The 15,550-nt window shown below is 38.4% G+C and overlaps 1 protein-coding gene across 1 annotated transcript in view; it reads left to right on the top strand.

Moving 5' to 3' along the window:
- The window catches only part of DNAJC13 (DnaJ heat shock protein family (Hsp40) member C13), a gene marked incomplete at its 5' end in the record, with an annotated part of 109,844 nt that overhangs the window by 18,956 nt on the left and 75,338 nt on the right, over positions 1–15,550 (top strand). Inside the window, 11 exons of the mRNA XM_089672551.1 lie at positions 229–291; positions 1,329–1,430; positions 3,953–4,057; positions 7,872–8,074; positions 9,100–9,184; positions 9,742–9,896; positions 12,046–12,091; positions 13,853–14,007; positions 14,212–14,413; positions 14,536–14,651; positions 15,415–15,493. Coding sequence (XP_089528677.1) covers positions 229–291; positions 1,329–1,430; positions 3,953–4,057; positions 7,872–8,074; positions 9,100–9,184; positions 9,742–9,896; positions 12,046–12,091; positions 13,853–14,007; positions 14,212–14,413; positions 14,536–14,651; positions 15,415–15,493 — 1,311 coding nt within the window. The remainder of the gene's footprint in view (positions 1–228; positions 292–1,328; positions 1,431–3,952; positions 4,058–7,871; positions 8,075–9,099; positions 9,185–9,741; positions 9,897–12,045; positions 12,092–13,852; positions 14,008–14,211; positions 14,414–14,535; positions 14,652–15,414; positions 15,494–15,550) is intronic.

Below are 15,550 nucleotides of genomic sequence, written 5' to 3'. Positions count from 1 at the left end.
TTAATGAGCAAGGTCTGATACTTTTTGAAGCTTGGCTGTTTCCTCAACTTTTTGACTTTAAAGGCCTAATAGGAATGTAGACTTTTATGATGTGCTTTGGGGTTTTTCTTTTAAGGTCAAGGTAAATTAATCGATATTTTTAAATGAAAAATACATACTTTTTTTAACTGTAAATTTAATTTGGCATTTGATTTGCTTAATCTTTTTTTTTTATTATTACTATTTTAGTGCACAGACAGACTAGAAAGGGACAGGCTCATCCTATTTTTAAACAAGCTGATTCTTAATAAGGTAAGTTATCGGTATTTGATGTTCATTAAATATTAAACACCTGTAAACTTTCTTAATGCTATAATTTTGCCCTTAGGGCCAGTGTCGACAGGCTTTGATGGCCAAATGCAGCATGCTTTTGACATAAGTTTGAGACACCTGAGATCTTTCAGGATTCATTGACAGCTGCCTTTGACCTGCAATTCAAACAGAGGTAGGGGCGAGGCGCTGGACATGAATCTCCAACTGATACAAATAGAAATTCTTAGCTCAACCTGATGGCTTAGGTTCTACAGGTCTCCTCAAAACCTTGTTGTATAGAAGGCAGCCAATGTGTTTAGGAGGTTCTTGTTGCTCTGCCACCAACATAAGCATTCACACAGGATCTTACTGTTTTGATGTTGAAGGGGAAATTGGTTGGGCCTTGAAACGTGTTGGCTGTTTTTTTTTTTCTTTCTTTTTGTTTTCATTTTGGTAACTTGTGGAATCGAATACTTGGTGCTTTTTTTCAAGCTCCTTTTGCATTAACATAGACTCTGGAGTGAACAAAAGCCCATTATCACTGACCCTTGTTAGTTTTTTTTTTTTTTGTTATGTTTGTTTAGGTGAGTTTTTGTACTTTTTGATGAGTAAAACTACTTGACAATTTCTTCTGTCTCTTGAGGGAGTTTGTTTATAAATTCCCATCATTTTTGTTTTATTATTTTCTTTTACAAAGAGATTATTCAGGTTTTACAAGAAGCCAATCAATGCCTCAACCCACCAGACTCCACCCATAGTAAACTGCAATTGTAATTCTTAATCATGTACAATAATTGTCATATGGAGCAAAGCATTTTGGTAAAATGCAAAACTAATAGGCAAAGAAAAATTTGTGCATATAAGACATTTTGATCTATGACAGGATAACCACAGACTAGTGGAAATTGTGCTGTGTATGCTTAGCTGTCCAGAGGTTTGCTGCAACTATTATAAAATGAAATGGTTATGATCATAGTTTAAAATAGAAGCTTTCTCTGATTTTTTTTTTTTTTTTTTTTTTTTCCCTACCCTTCAAGAAAAATGTGAAAGATGTGATGGACTCCAATGGAGTCAGGATCCTGGTTGATCTCCTCACCTTAGCACATCTTCACACCAGCAGAGCTACAGTTCCACTTCAGGTAAGCAGATTACCTGTAATATTTTCTGTTTTTTCTGTTTTTTTCAGTAATCTTTTACTTTGTTTACAGGACTGCAACTAATGAATTTTTTCATTATCCATTAGCTGGCCAATTATTATTTTGATTTATCAAATAAAAAAAATCAAAATAAAAGTGTGCAATTTGGGTAGAATGGTAAAGTAAAAAAAAATACTCATGAATATCTATATGCAGTTGTAAATCTAAATAACCAGCTATAATTTTAGGGAAAATAATATCAAATCCACTCTCAGACTAACAGAAGAAAGTAGTATAAAAACATATAGATGTTGGATCTGGTACATATTTTATTGAAAGGGAATTTTTTTTTTAAAAAAAACCTAAAACATGGTTTTGCAGATAGGACTGTAATATTATAATATACATGACAAACCCCCATGTCAGAGTCAGGTAGGTTGATACAAGCTTCCTGTGCCTGCTGACACTAAGACATTTTGGTAGCAGCAGCGTGCATTTTGTGTCACCTGTCATGGTGGGGTTAAAAAAACAAAAAATAGCCCTATCATAGTACAAAAACAAATATTTCTATATGAATGGTGGGGGAATATAAATCTTTTTATATTAAAGTAGTATTAAAGGCTGAGACTTTTTTGCATGGATATAATCATTTTTAAATTTAGTTGTTGTGGCTTAATTTACCTCCAGTTTATCAGCCTCCATCTTCTCTGGGTTCAGATGCTGATCTTGCCTGCACAGAGCCCTTAAAGGATAGGTTCACTTTTTTGCAGGTAAAAATATATGCATTTATTATTGTTTTTACTAGGAGCCTGAAAAGAATTGCATCCACGATCTGCAGACTGCGGGTGGCATGCAGGACTCCTGCAGACTTGTTAATGTATCTGTGTGCTCGTACCTTGTACAAACAGGCAGTTACACACTGACAGGAAGAGATAACTACCTAGAGCCCTCAACAGCGCCCTGGTAGTTCATTGAGAACTACAAGCCAACAGATACATTAAGCAAATAAACCTGCCTTTAGATGCACTTTAAATCCCTTCCTTCTCCTGCCCACAATCCCAAGTTTTCAGGCACTTACTGACATGTATGGACAGTGTACTGAGCTGTATGTGTTCTGTATTATGTATACTGACAAGTATACAACTAATGCATTCTGTTTGCAGGCCAACTAATTGATGATGGAAATTGTTGACTACTATTTTTATTATCGATTATAATCTATTCTATCAATTAGTTGTTTCAGTCTTAGTTACACTAAAACTGGCCATACACTAATAGAAATTTGGTCAGTTTAGTTGGGACCATCCAAATTTCGATCAGTGAGTAGCTGTCCTGGCACGACAGAAGTTGATTGTCTGAGCAACTTCTGTCAAAGGGACATGCTGGAAATTTTTTCTCAATCGTTTGCAGCTGAAAAACAAAAACTGTCTATGGCCAGTATAAGGCTGATGTCACGCTGGTGATTCTGTAGCAATAATTTGTATCTACTACAGAGTCGCTCTCATTAGGGCATTTTTCACCATGTAACATGGTTGCAAAAAGGTGAATTTGACCTTCAACCAAACATTCACTGCAAGTGTAGCTTTCTGGTGCATGTGTTAATTATGACGATTGACTCACCTGCACCAAGTGTTTGGTGAATGTCACATTTAAAGGTTATCTTCACCTTTGTACCTGGAAAAAAAATAATTTCTTCCTAACCGCTCCCCAATCCTTCTTTCTCCTGCACTTGTCTGTACTTTTTTTCAATTATCCGCCACCTACAGTTGTTAGTGGGCAGATGCATACACAAGCTGCCGGTGCACAGATCCGTACACAAGCTGTGTAGAAGCATAATCTGTGCAATGTCTCCCTGGCCAACGAGAGTCTTTTCTTTTGCCTTGGAAGTAAGAAGAGACTCTCAATGGTCAGCACTGTCACATAACTACACTGACCAATGACCAGTAGCCATTGCAGCCATTATGTTTCTACACAGCTTCTGTGGCTGTGGACGGAGTGTTCAAGTATACTTATCTGTACACTGGCAACCATGGATGTTGGATGATTGAAAATAAATACAGATATGTGCAGTGGGGAAAAGAGCAGGGAGGCTGTTAGAAGAAGTTATATTTTTCAGGTACAAAGGAGGAAATGAGCTTTAAAGGCTATCTCCACTTTTAGCTACATGTTACACCTGTATTTAGGCTCCACCCACAAAGCTGCACCATTCATTCACAGAGAAGTGGGCCTGAATAAACTACTAGTCCCGTCTTCTACTGTGGTAGAGGAACTTTGTAGTTCTCAAAGGACTGAGTGTGCTGGCACTTCCTGCAGCTCAGTAACTGAAAGCCTGTACAGTAGTATCACTGATGGTAGCTGCAATACTTAGCAGACTGCTGTGTAAAAAATAATTGCACATTTTTATATCTGCATAAACCTATTGGAATATTTTATGTTCACCTGACTAAAATTTTTAGTCCCGACTATAATAAAGATGTATGTAAAACCATATATTTGTTTTTCCTGGGGTTTTTTTTTTCCTTCAGAGCAATGTTATTGAAGCAGCTCCTGATATGAAGAGAGAAAGTGAAAAGGAATGGTATTTTGGTAATGCAGACAAGGAGAGAAGTGGCCCTTACAGTTTTGTCGAGGTAAGGTATAAATGATGGTTTCTAAATACATTTTTTGGTGACTTAAAAAAACAAACTAGGAAATAATATCTGGAAAGGTTCTCATTTATCCAGGTCATAGTATATTCCTAGTGGTAGCTGGTTGCATTAATTTGGACTTGTCCTGCAATGATGAAGACATTGTGCCACTCATTCTAGGGTTTCGGACAGTACAACGGTTGCAGATGCAGGCATTGAAAAGGTTACCAGAAAACAAAGTAACAGAGGCAATAGGTTGAATGTGATGTGCGTGGGGGGTGACAATTATTTTGTAAAACATAACCAACTTTGAAGAAATGGAAGAAGCAAGAAAGAGAGGAAGCCCAGCTTGGGTGGGCAAAGGGGGAAAGGAGGAAGGCACTGGGGGAAAAATGGATGAGCTGGGGGAGAGAAGGGGGTTTAGACCAGGATTCTCAAGAGTCACACATAAAAAAAAAAAAGAAATAGACTGTTTACATCATTATTCAAGGTCAAAGTTGGCTGGAAGGCCACCGATTGTTCCCAGAGCCTGTGAAATTTGGGCATAGTGCCTTGCAATTTGGTCGTTAGCTTTTCATTAAGTAATGTCCAGTGTAACCGAGATGTGACCTCTATCACATGTAGATTTTTTGAGAGCCATGCCTTAGGCTAGTCTCTGTTTCATTGCTGTCAGAGCACAGGTCACAAGAGTAAATGGTTACTTGGAGATATTGATGGCTTCCAGATTTAGATACCATTCATATTCTTAGGAGGCAATTGTTGGAACAGAATATGTAAAATTTTGTATACTTGCGACCATAAGTATTGGACAGAAGGGCAAGTCCACCAGGTATGTAGTAGTGTGCCTGGTCCTAAACAGTCATAAGCTAGCCTGGAGCTACATAAGTCAGTCGACTGAATACAACATACCACCTAAACAGCACTTTATAAGTACTGAAGCATTGCATGAACATAATTTGGTAGTATCCCTAATCTGAGCTCACGCATCATGTTCCATTTCTGTCCCCATATCTAGTTTGCTTTTTGGTGCATGGTCTTGGAGTGTACTTGGATAACAGGGTTCTATAAGGAAGTGATGTTGCTTTGGTTCTACTGATTGTCAGGAATAAAACCCAAATTTGTAGCCACATGGGTAACCTAATGCAGTCACCATGGAATGGGTCAATGCATGTTGACTATTCAAGACCTTGATGAGATGCGAATGTTTCCAAAATCACCCTGTTTTAATGCTCACTATGGTGCCACAATGTCATTGGAAGCTGTTAATTGTTCTTATCTGACTAAGGTTGATTTTTACTGCAACTAGGTCTGATTTCTTTGACAAGCTCTTCCTTTCTGAAGCCTTCAGGGCCCAAGCTTTCTGACTCTCTGTCTCTCTACCTAATCCTCCTATCCTATTCAAAGAAGATATTGTGGAGGGTGAGGTGGATGCAAAAGCGGATCCAGCAGAGGAATTTTCACGTTCTTCACTCTGAGACATTAGCTAAGGCTTCACACCATTTGTTTTCTACCATGACCTCACTTATTAATGAGGCGCACACTAGCCTTTTTTCAGAATCTCCTCAGTCTGAAAAAGTTCTTATGGACACTAAACGGCTGACAAAGTTTAAAAAGACCTTTACCCTGCTGAAACAAGTTAACTGTGCCTTGCATGAGGATTGGCTAAATCCTGAAAAGATGTTCCTTTCTCCAGAAGTCTTTGTATGTTATATCTTATAGAAAAGGAATTTATGAAGAATGGTCTTATCTTGTAGTAGATCTCAATAAGCATCTCACCTCTCATCTGGTCCCATTAAAGATGTTCCTTCCTTTAATAATTCTGGGAACAGGCTCTATGAAATCCTAATGCAGGCATCCTTTGCTTTAGCTGGTCCTGCCTTACAACCAGGCATTGACTACTAAAACTATTTGTCAGGCTGTGGCTAAGTTGGCTGGACAAATAAATAGAGATCATATTCTATGCTTGCAGATCCTGTTCTCCTAGAACAATTGCAGCCTATGCCTACGGCACTACTATTTTGTGTTGATGCCCTGGAGAATGTTATTCGCCAGGTCGACACTGTTGTCTTTGCACATTTGTTTTCTGAGCCTGCGTTTAAAATAGCGTCTCTTACGTTTGGTGACTCCTTTAATAAGCTTATGAAGGAAGTCACTTGGGGGAAAGTACTCCTCCCCCCACTAAAAACAACCTAGGCCTGCTTCTACGGTTTACTACCTCTTCTCGCTGAAAGGTGTTCTTTCCATTTTCTGAGGGCGTTGTCCTCTAAGGCAAGGTAGAGTGCATATTTTGATTGCACATTTTGGACCTCAAAACTCTCTCCAGGCCTACTCAGAAACCCTTGTCCCAATGATCGGGCATTCCCACTCTCTGGAGTGGGGGGATCATCTGTTGGCCTTTAGCGCCTGTCTGGATCAGAGATATTCTAGACTTGGAGATGCAATCTGTCATTTCCAGGAACTGCGAAATAGAATTTATCTCTATGCCCCCTCCTCGATTCCTACTTTCCAGTCCGCTAGCTTCACCTCAAAGACCCCAAGGCAGATTTGTGGGCTACCCTGAATCAACTGGGGAGTGGTAATCCCATTTCTTGCAAAAGAAGAGTTCAAAGGGTTTTGCTCAAACTTATATACTGTCCCAAAACCAAATAGAGGTTCTGTATACGGTCATTACTTCCATGATGGCAGTGCTCAGCAGCAGCCGTACGACTTTTGGATGTCTACCAAAGTGAGTCTTTTACAAGTAAGTAACTTGCATAACATATGCAATATGTTGAAATCTTATGCAAAAATTGTTGTTAAAATGAATGGTTTGGCAACAGTGTCTCTTTACAAAAGGCTTAGCAATGTCCTTCTCTCGTTCAGCTGTCTTAAAACTTTTAGGGCTGAGCTCTCTACATTCAAGAATGACCCTGCTATGTAAACCTATTTGTTGTGCTACTTGGTTGTTTTCCTTAAATATTGAGTCATTCTCCCAGCATTATTTTCTGACCATGTATAATTAAAGAGGACATTTCACTGGAAAGCTTGTTGAACACCCCTGGGGACCCTGCTCACATAGTACTTCTTCCCAGTTAAAGCCCCTCCCACTTGCCAAGCTAGTTGATCACACTGAACAAGGAAGATGGAATTCTGACTGACTGTCCTGCAGAAGAAGGGGAGTGACAGGCAGTGCACACACAACCTGCAGAACTCCTGCAAGACAGAACAGTGATGTTCTGTGCAGTGCTGTCTCCTTATCTGTCATGTTACACTGAGTCTAGATTTTTTTGCTGGACAAGTGCTATTCAGGGCACAGAGCAGGAATTGTCAATAACTGTAATTGAAGAAGAGCCCTTTCATTAAAAACAAAACAAGCTGAAAACAGCACAATTATCCCAGAGAGACTAGTGCAGTTGCTAGTGTGGGTTCTCAGCTTTTTTTGTGAATGTGTCTGGAGAAGAGTGCTTTCAATCATTCACAATACAAGCTGACAGTTTCCTTTGTGTCCTGAATAGCAGGCACCAAGTCCAGACTCTGTGTGCACTAAACAGGAGAGCTAAAGAGGCATGGATCTGCAGAATGGGAAGGGGACAAGGCTCCCTGCTGGCCCATATTTTTAGGCTTCATGAGGAACAATGACAGAAAATAAAGATTGTTTTTAGCATCCAATGCTCGGATTTTAATGGGGACAGCAATTTGTGCACAAGGATCCCTGGGAGGTTTAATAAGCTTTCTATTTTTACTTCTGACAATACTTCTTCTTTAAGGAGTTGCCCCTGTAGTTTCTTTATAAAATGGCTCTTTTTTTCAGCATAACAATGCAGTCTTATTTTGATAGATGCAAGAATTCTGGAGCAAAGGAGTACTAACTCCGAAAACGCGCTGCTGGGCCCAGGGAATGGATGGTTGGAGACCTCTGCAAGTCATACCTCAGCTGAAATGGTGCTTGCTGGCAAGTGGTCAAGCTGTCCTAAATGAAACTGATTTGGCCACTTTGATTTTAAATATGCTTATCACTATGTGTTCATACTTTCCCAGCCGGTAAGCTACTGCAGATAATGTACATTGTAACCTTTTTCCATAATTTATTTTGTTCTGTTTGTTAAATGACAATGCATGCCCAAAGATCCTTGATAGGGATAAGGATACTGTTTGCATCTAAGGTCATTTTGGTTACTCGTATAAATCTAACGTGTAAGCTTTCCAAGCCTAGCATTGAGAACCCAATTATGCCGACCAAGCCCCCGTACACACAAAAGTGATATAAAGCTGAATCTTTGCTTGAACACTTGTATTCGGTACACCCTTTTCTGTTTCAATAGTTTTATTGTTTTTCAAGAAAAAATATTAGGCTGTACATAGCATCAAATTATACAAAATACGTTGGTAGAATAGTTATGTAGAGCTACAAACACAGAAATGATGGGGGCTTGTGTAGGAGAAATCAAGATGAGTGTCTGAGGTAGATTAATGAAGACTGTAATCTTGGTTCACTGAGATATATAGTTAGGTTTGCAGGAGATAATGGTGGTGTTAAAAAATGTATATTGTGGTATAGTGGGGGTAGTTATGAAACCCCATGAAATTACTAAAATGAACCTGGCGTAAATTGCTCACTATGAAGAAGGTCTGTTAGGAGTGAGAGGAGATGCGTGGCAAGCACTGAGGTGGGAAGGACTAGGAACAGAAAGGAAGTTAAGCATTCATTTCTGTAAGAGATTTTAATCAATTGATGGTGACAGAGTCACTGCTCTCTGTTCAGAGCAGCTGTGAGAACTCAGGGATCAGCAGTCAGTTCTCACACTTAGAGCCAGCAGTGGAGAGATGCAGCATGGGACCGATGCTGCATCAACCTAGGTAAGTATAATTGGGGAAAAAAAATCCAAACCCCTACTTCTTCTAAAACTCTCAATAGCATAAGGGATTTAATTGCTATATAGCCCTAGCCTCAATTTTTTTGGATGACTGATGTAGAACCAACAAGTCCAAGTGTAGTCAGAATTCTGTGTACTTGTTCAGGTCAGTAACTGATTCGCTTTAATTTCATGGGATTATTTTTTGTTTAGTGATGAAGACAATGCCATTATTAGACCTTTACCGAAAGTGAAAAGACTGCTGACTGACAATACCTGCCTTCCACACATCACACAGGTCAGTAATACTTAAAGCAGTATTAATCCGCACCCAAAAAAAATTGGGCCCTCGGGCAGTTTGTCATAATGTGCACAGCATACTAGCACATTATGACAGACTTACCTGAACACTAAGCCCTCTAGCGGAGCACTTTCACCGCTGTAGGTGCTTTCGTCTTCACCCAGTCTTCCTTCCAGGTTGGCGGGCATCGGCTGTATAAATGGCCAAGTCAGGAGTCAGAGCCGCGGCACAGTTCATTTAAAGCCCAGTGCGGTGACATTACCTGCTGATGCTAAAGGAAATATCTCCTATACACATTTGGGAGATATTTATTGTACCTATAGGTAAGCCTTATTATAGGCTTACCTATAGGTAAAAATAAATTACCACTTTAAGGTTTGGATCATACCAAGATCTTCCCATCCCACTTTCTGTTTTGAGCTATGTTAAACCGTCTTCCTACATTGTAAATGACAGTTACTGTTAACTTTTTTTGTGGGGACATGGGGGAGAGGGATGGGAGCTGTGCTGGAGTCTTCTGCCTCAGCTGAAATTTCTTTTCATTTCACCTATAGCTTTTGCTGACATTTGACCCAATCCTGGTAGAGAAAGTTTCCATTTTGCTCTATCACATCATGCAAGACAATCCCCAGCTGCCTCGTTTCTATCTCACTGGAGTGTTCTTCTTTATAATGATGTATACCGGCTCCAATGTGCTTCCTATAGCCAGGTAAGTGGTAGCCATCCAGGCCAAACTACAGGTGAAGGACTGTTTACTTACAGTATTTCTTTTATCTATATGGTTTGTAAGAATAAAAAGATAAGGAGACACCAGTGCAAAATATTGCAACTGAAGAATGATTTTTCGTTATACATTGATTGCATGTACCATTCAAGCAGAGAAAAGTATCCAACTCGACCATCTAACCCTGCATTAGATAGTTAACTCACCTGTTTTAACACACATTTGAAATTTAAAGTGATTGTAACCTTTTTTTTTGTTTTTAAATAATAAATTGTGTCATACTTGCCTTTTCTTCTGGAATCCCCCATTGATGCTCCTGGCACCACCTCTTTAGGAAGTGCCCCCATAAGAAGCTGCTTCCTATGGGGGCACTTGTGCAGATTCCATCCCAAGCTGTACTTTATGCGTCTATAGACACAGGCAGCTCGGCTCAGCCCCCCCAACCCGTTGTCACAGGATTTGATTGACAGCAGTTGTCAATGGCTCCTGCTGTTATCAGTCTGCCCTGTGGAGAGAGCCGCTGCTCTCGGGCACAGCACCAGATTGAGATCAGGCTCTGGTGTGTATAAGGTCTAATTCACACTGGATGTTTTTCAGCTGCTCTTAGGGGTGGCTGTTTTTTTTTTCTTTTTTTTTCTAGTCTGCTTCTAAATGTCCCTTCATGTTAGCATATGTGTCCATGCATGCATAAGCTTGAAGAGGTGTTTAGAGGCAGAAGAAAGAAAACCCAATGCCAGTGAGTCCAGGAGCAGCAGCGTTTGGCACTTGAGCGGTAATTCATTTCAGTGGCCAGATAAATTATTATTCTGACCAATGAAATTAATTAATGCTCTAGCGCTTGATGCGCCTAAATGTGTTACCTTTTTTTGCCAAAATGCTGCTGCCAGGTGGAAAGGCTTCTAGGAGAGTTGGCAAAACGTCCATTGTACATGAGGCCTAAGGTGGAAATCCTGTGGCACAGAAGGTTTTTCTTTTTTCCTTAATTCAGAGAATGCATTAAGGTAAAAATCTTTAAGCCTTAATAACCACTTTAAAAACACAAGCCAATGTAATTGTATTATGCTGTAAATTCATATAGAGTTTGCTAAAGAGTAGATTTGATTAATTGACTCAGCATCTCATTTTAATTTTTACAGTTATAGTTAGTATAGGTCGGATTAATTAAAATTAATTTTATCATATAGTCTGTTTATACTGATTCATATTGTGACACTGTTAAGTAGTACAACATTGTTTTTAAAGGGTTTTTGTATAAAATGCTAATGCATTCCTGGCTTCTTTGGGGGTAGGTCACTCTCCAGAAATGTATAAAGTATCATACTAGGGACATTGGAGGTGACGCAAAGGCAGTTTCTTCTTTTTCATCCTACAATGGTGTTACTAGATATTCCCACGATTTTTGTTGAAACGGGGAGATTTTTACTACCATCCAGTGTTCAGTTTCTGAGGTTTTTTTTCCTGAGTTTCTATTTCAGTCTGTGTTTTGTATATTTACCGTCACTTCTTGTCTGGTAAAATGTCAACCAGGACAAAAGAAGTGAAGGTATATCTCAGTAACAAAGCTCTGAATACCAGTGAAAAACATGACTGAGGATCTAACTGATAAGCCTTTGTAGCGTTTTTACCATTTTCATGATTGTGGGTAGATCTCCCTTCCTTATCACCTGATCAATAATTGTACTACAAAAATAAAAAAAGAAACTGCAACCTGAATATCTACTTTAGGCATACAAAAGCTGTGAGAAATTCTTTCTAGGACTAGAAAAAGCTGCAAGCTAATAAGAGCAAGAAATTACATTCTGTACATATTCTGTTCACAGAATATCTTTAATTGCCATAAATATAAGGAAATTACATTTTATTTCTTTTTAGTAGTGTTAGAAAATTATAGTGTCTGCGGTTTAAAAAGGAAAGTTCATTTTTAATAGAAGTTTTGCCAAACATCATCTTAAAGAGTTTGCCACTGGTGCGCAGGTCTAGGCTTACAAGTGTAGTCATCTCTCTTTGGAATCTCTGAGAAATATGTTGTGTTTTAACTCCAGCATGTATCAAAAATATCTTATTTTTTATTATCTGTTTATTTTTTTGTAATGCTAATGCATACTGTTATGTAATTCATTTCTCTTTTATAAAGGTTCCTGAAGTACACTCATACCAAGCAAGCTTTCAGATCAGAAGAGGTCAGTATTAGTTATGGAAACCCTGTGACTTTTGAAAATGTTGTAGTAAATAGGACATTATTTACTTAACTGTGTTTCGAAAGGGACCCTTCTGGTATCCCAAGATGATGGACCATGCTCAAATATTTGCTTGGTTTCGGTTTACACCATGAATCACATAGGAACACTTTGTGCGTTCCTTTGCTATTCACGATCTGGGTGCAGTGCAATTTCAGCCTGTTCATTAGAATGGACTGAATTCATGTGGGACTGCACCAAAAGTAGTGCACACACTACTTTATAAAATGCATGAGTGGATCACATGGTATTACTATAACATTACTATAAACATTTGGGGTGTTAACAGTGACACGTGCAGATCGTAAGTGCAGTGCGAAAAACGTGAATGAAACGCAGGTTTCCCACACCGTGTTCTGATGTGAACTGGCCCTTAGACTTATAAACTTATAATCAATGTATCTCATTACATTGACAACTCGATGCATATTTCATACCACTTATTTACCTATATTGACTTGATTCTTGTGACAATTCTGTCATCATCTTGTGATAATACTTGTTCCTATCTTGTTTTAATTGCTCTGGCAGCCCATGCATAGTTGTTAATTTATATGTGTATTTGCACCAGCTGTTTTATTGAGGTCAATAGCAGAAGCTAAAATTTGCACACAACTGATTATATTCAGTTACACAAAGGTATAAAATCATTTTGCGGAAGCACAGTGGCTAAATGGTTAGCACTTCTGCCTGGCAGTACTAGGGTCGTTGGTTCAAATCCCAACCACGGCACCACCTACCTGGAGTTTGCATGTTCTCCCTGTGCCTGCGTGGGTTTCCTCCGGGTACTCCAGTTTCCCTCCATACTCCAAAGACATGCTGGTAGGTTAGTTGGACCCTGTTTAAATTGGCCCTAGTATGTGTATGTATGAATGTAGGTTAGGGACCTTAGACTGTAAGCTTTTTGAGGGTTAACCCTTTGAGGACCAAGGGACGTATTTGTCCCATGTTTGTAATTGCATGTATCATCTGATTAAGAACTTAAAACTTTTTTTTTTTTTTTTTTTGGTTTGAGTCAAAATGTTAGTTCTTATCAACAAACAACAAATGGATCTAGCTTTTTCCCAATTATTTCATGAAATGGCTTAGTTACAGCAACTGAAGTGTACGAACGTTAAAAACAAAAAAATTGTTTCTTCTGGCGTTCCAAAACCTTAGGGTCCTCAAAGGGTTAAGGACAGATGTGAATGCACAAAAAAATATATATATATATAGCGCTATAAAAGTACCTGAAATAAGTAATAATTTTATTTTCTCTTTAAAATGCTTTGTGAGTGCAGTTTTACAGACAATGCTAGATTTGTCTGAAAAGATAAAATGTGCATATTAATTTCTGTATATCAGACCATGAACATCTTGTAATCAAAAGATTGCCGTCAATCACAATCTCATCCATATTACATTGGAAAACTTCCTGAAAGGTGTAAGCAATGTGGAAATCTGGTTATTGTGCTGCTGCTGCTTTTTCATTGTCAGATTTCAAGATGGAAGCTGGGGCAGATCTTGTACCAGTCTATATTGCTCACCTACAGTATAGTCTGGAGAGAGATCCCAGGGAAGGCATACAGGCTATTTGTTTTTCTACAATGGCCATCTTCATATTTGTATGATAAACCTGCAGAGTTCATCTGCTGACATTGCTTTGGGCATCCTCTATAAATCAAATTGCTGTTTCCATTGGTAAAATTACATTTCTTGTTACAGAGCAAAGGGCCTGATATATTTCAGCGGAGTATACTTGGCCATATTCTTCCTGAAGCTATGGTGTGCTATCTGGAAAATTACGAGTCTGAGAAATTTTCAGAAATATTTCTTGGAGAATTTGATACTCCAGAGGCTATATGGAGCAGTGAGATGAGGTGTGCAAAATTTCACTACGAAAAGTGTATTTCTTGTTTTTTTTTCTGCATGTAATAATCATGGGAATGTTACTTGATCATGTATAGTACAGTATATGTACACTTTAATTTTAATTCAAAGCTCTTTAACGTCAGTGAAACTCCTCAGTTATTTAATTCTCCATGGTTCACTTATTTATGCCTCTACATGTTGACTATTTTCAGACGTCTCATGATTGAGAAAATTGCTGCCCATTTAGCTGACTTCAGCCCTCGCCTTCAGAGTAACACAAGAGCACTTTATCAGTATTGCCCTATTCCAGTGATCAACTACCCTCAACTGGAGAATGAATTGTTCTGCAACATATACTACCTGAAACATTTCTGTGACACTCTCAGGTTTCCTAATTGGCCCATCAAAGATCCTGTAAGTCATGTCTACTTAATCTATTTAAGTTATGTGTGTTCTTATACTCTATTTTGTATTGTTCTTTTGGTATTGACATTGACACGAATAACAAGAATTTTATTAAATGTTTTTTTGCACAGGTAAAACTGCTAAAAGACACCTTAGACTCATGGAAAAAAGAAGTAGAGAAAAAACCTCCAACCATGTCAATCGAGGATGCTTATGAGGTTCTCGGTCTTCCAAAAGGGCAAGGACAGTAAGTTACAGATGTCGAATCTGTGTTTTATTGCAAAACATGAAGGTGTTGTGGGTTCGCAGGTCTGGTACTGCCGGTAGTAAAAAAAAAAAAAAAAAAATCATCATGGTGCTAATTTAGGAAGTCTCTGTTCACATTTTAAAGCTAAACTTCATGCAAAACTTTTTTAGTTATGTATAGAGTAGAGAATAATTAGAGCATCTTTCAGGTCTTTTTTGCATTCTGTGTCCCTACTGGGGAGTTTTACCCAGACTTCTCTCAAATCTCTCCAACAGTAGCAAAGACATTATCTTTAGTAGCCTAAATAGGGGATTCATATACTGACAATGCATTTGTCACCCATGTCTACCTTCCCATTTCTTGTATGGGCTTCTCAGAGACCAAAAATTTGTAAAAATCCTCCCAATGGACAAAAACTAAATATCAGCAATTTTTGTTGTTGAATCAAGGTCCTGCCATTGGTTTGGCATACATTTGACATTGACAGAATCAACTCTTAATCATTCACTTTGTTCTTTTATCAAGTATTCCAAACATTGGCAACTTTAGATGGTGTCTTATGAAGGAGAATTGTAGGTCAGTGTGTGAATATATTGTAGATATTACACCTTAAAGAAAGCATAACAAATGTATCAAATCAGTGAAGTAATATTTAAATGTCTCAGCTGCTTTAACATGTTCTTACATCGTAAAATGAACAACACATTTAACAGAACAAATAATCCTTAAATACATGGTAATACTTTTTTTGTTTTTTTTCTAGGCAAGATGAGAGTAAAATCAGGAAAGCATACTTTAGACTCGCGCAGAAATATCATCCAGACAAGAATCCTGAAGGAAGGGTTTGTATTTATTTTGCATCTGCATTTTGTATAAAACACCTATACTGCTAACCTTTC

This window comes from Staurois parvus, unplaced genomic scaffold, assembly GCF_062004578.1.
Source record: "Staurois parvus isolate SC_StPar_1 unplaced genomic scaffold, SC_StPar_1.0 ptg000130l, whole genome shotgun sequence".
NCBI classification, from domain to species: domain Eukaryota; kingdom Metazoa; phylum Chordata; class Amphibia; order Anura; family Ranidae; genus Staurois; species Staurois parvus.
Note: the sequence above shows the minus strand (reverse complement) of the source record. Positions and strands in the feature narration are given on the sequence as shown.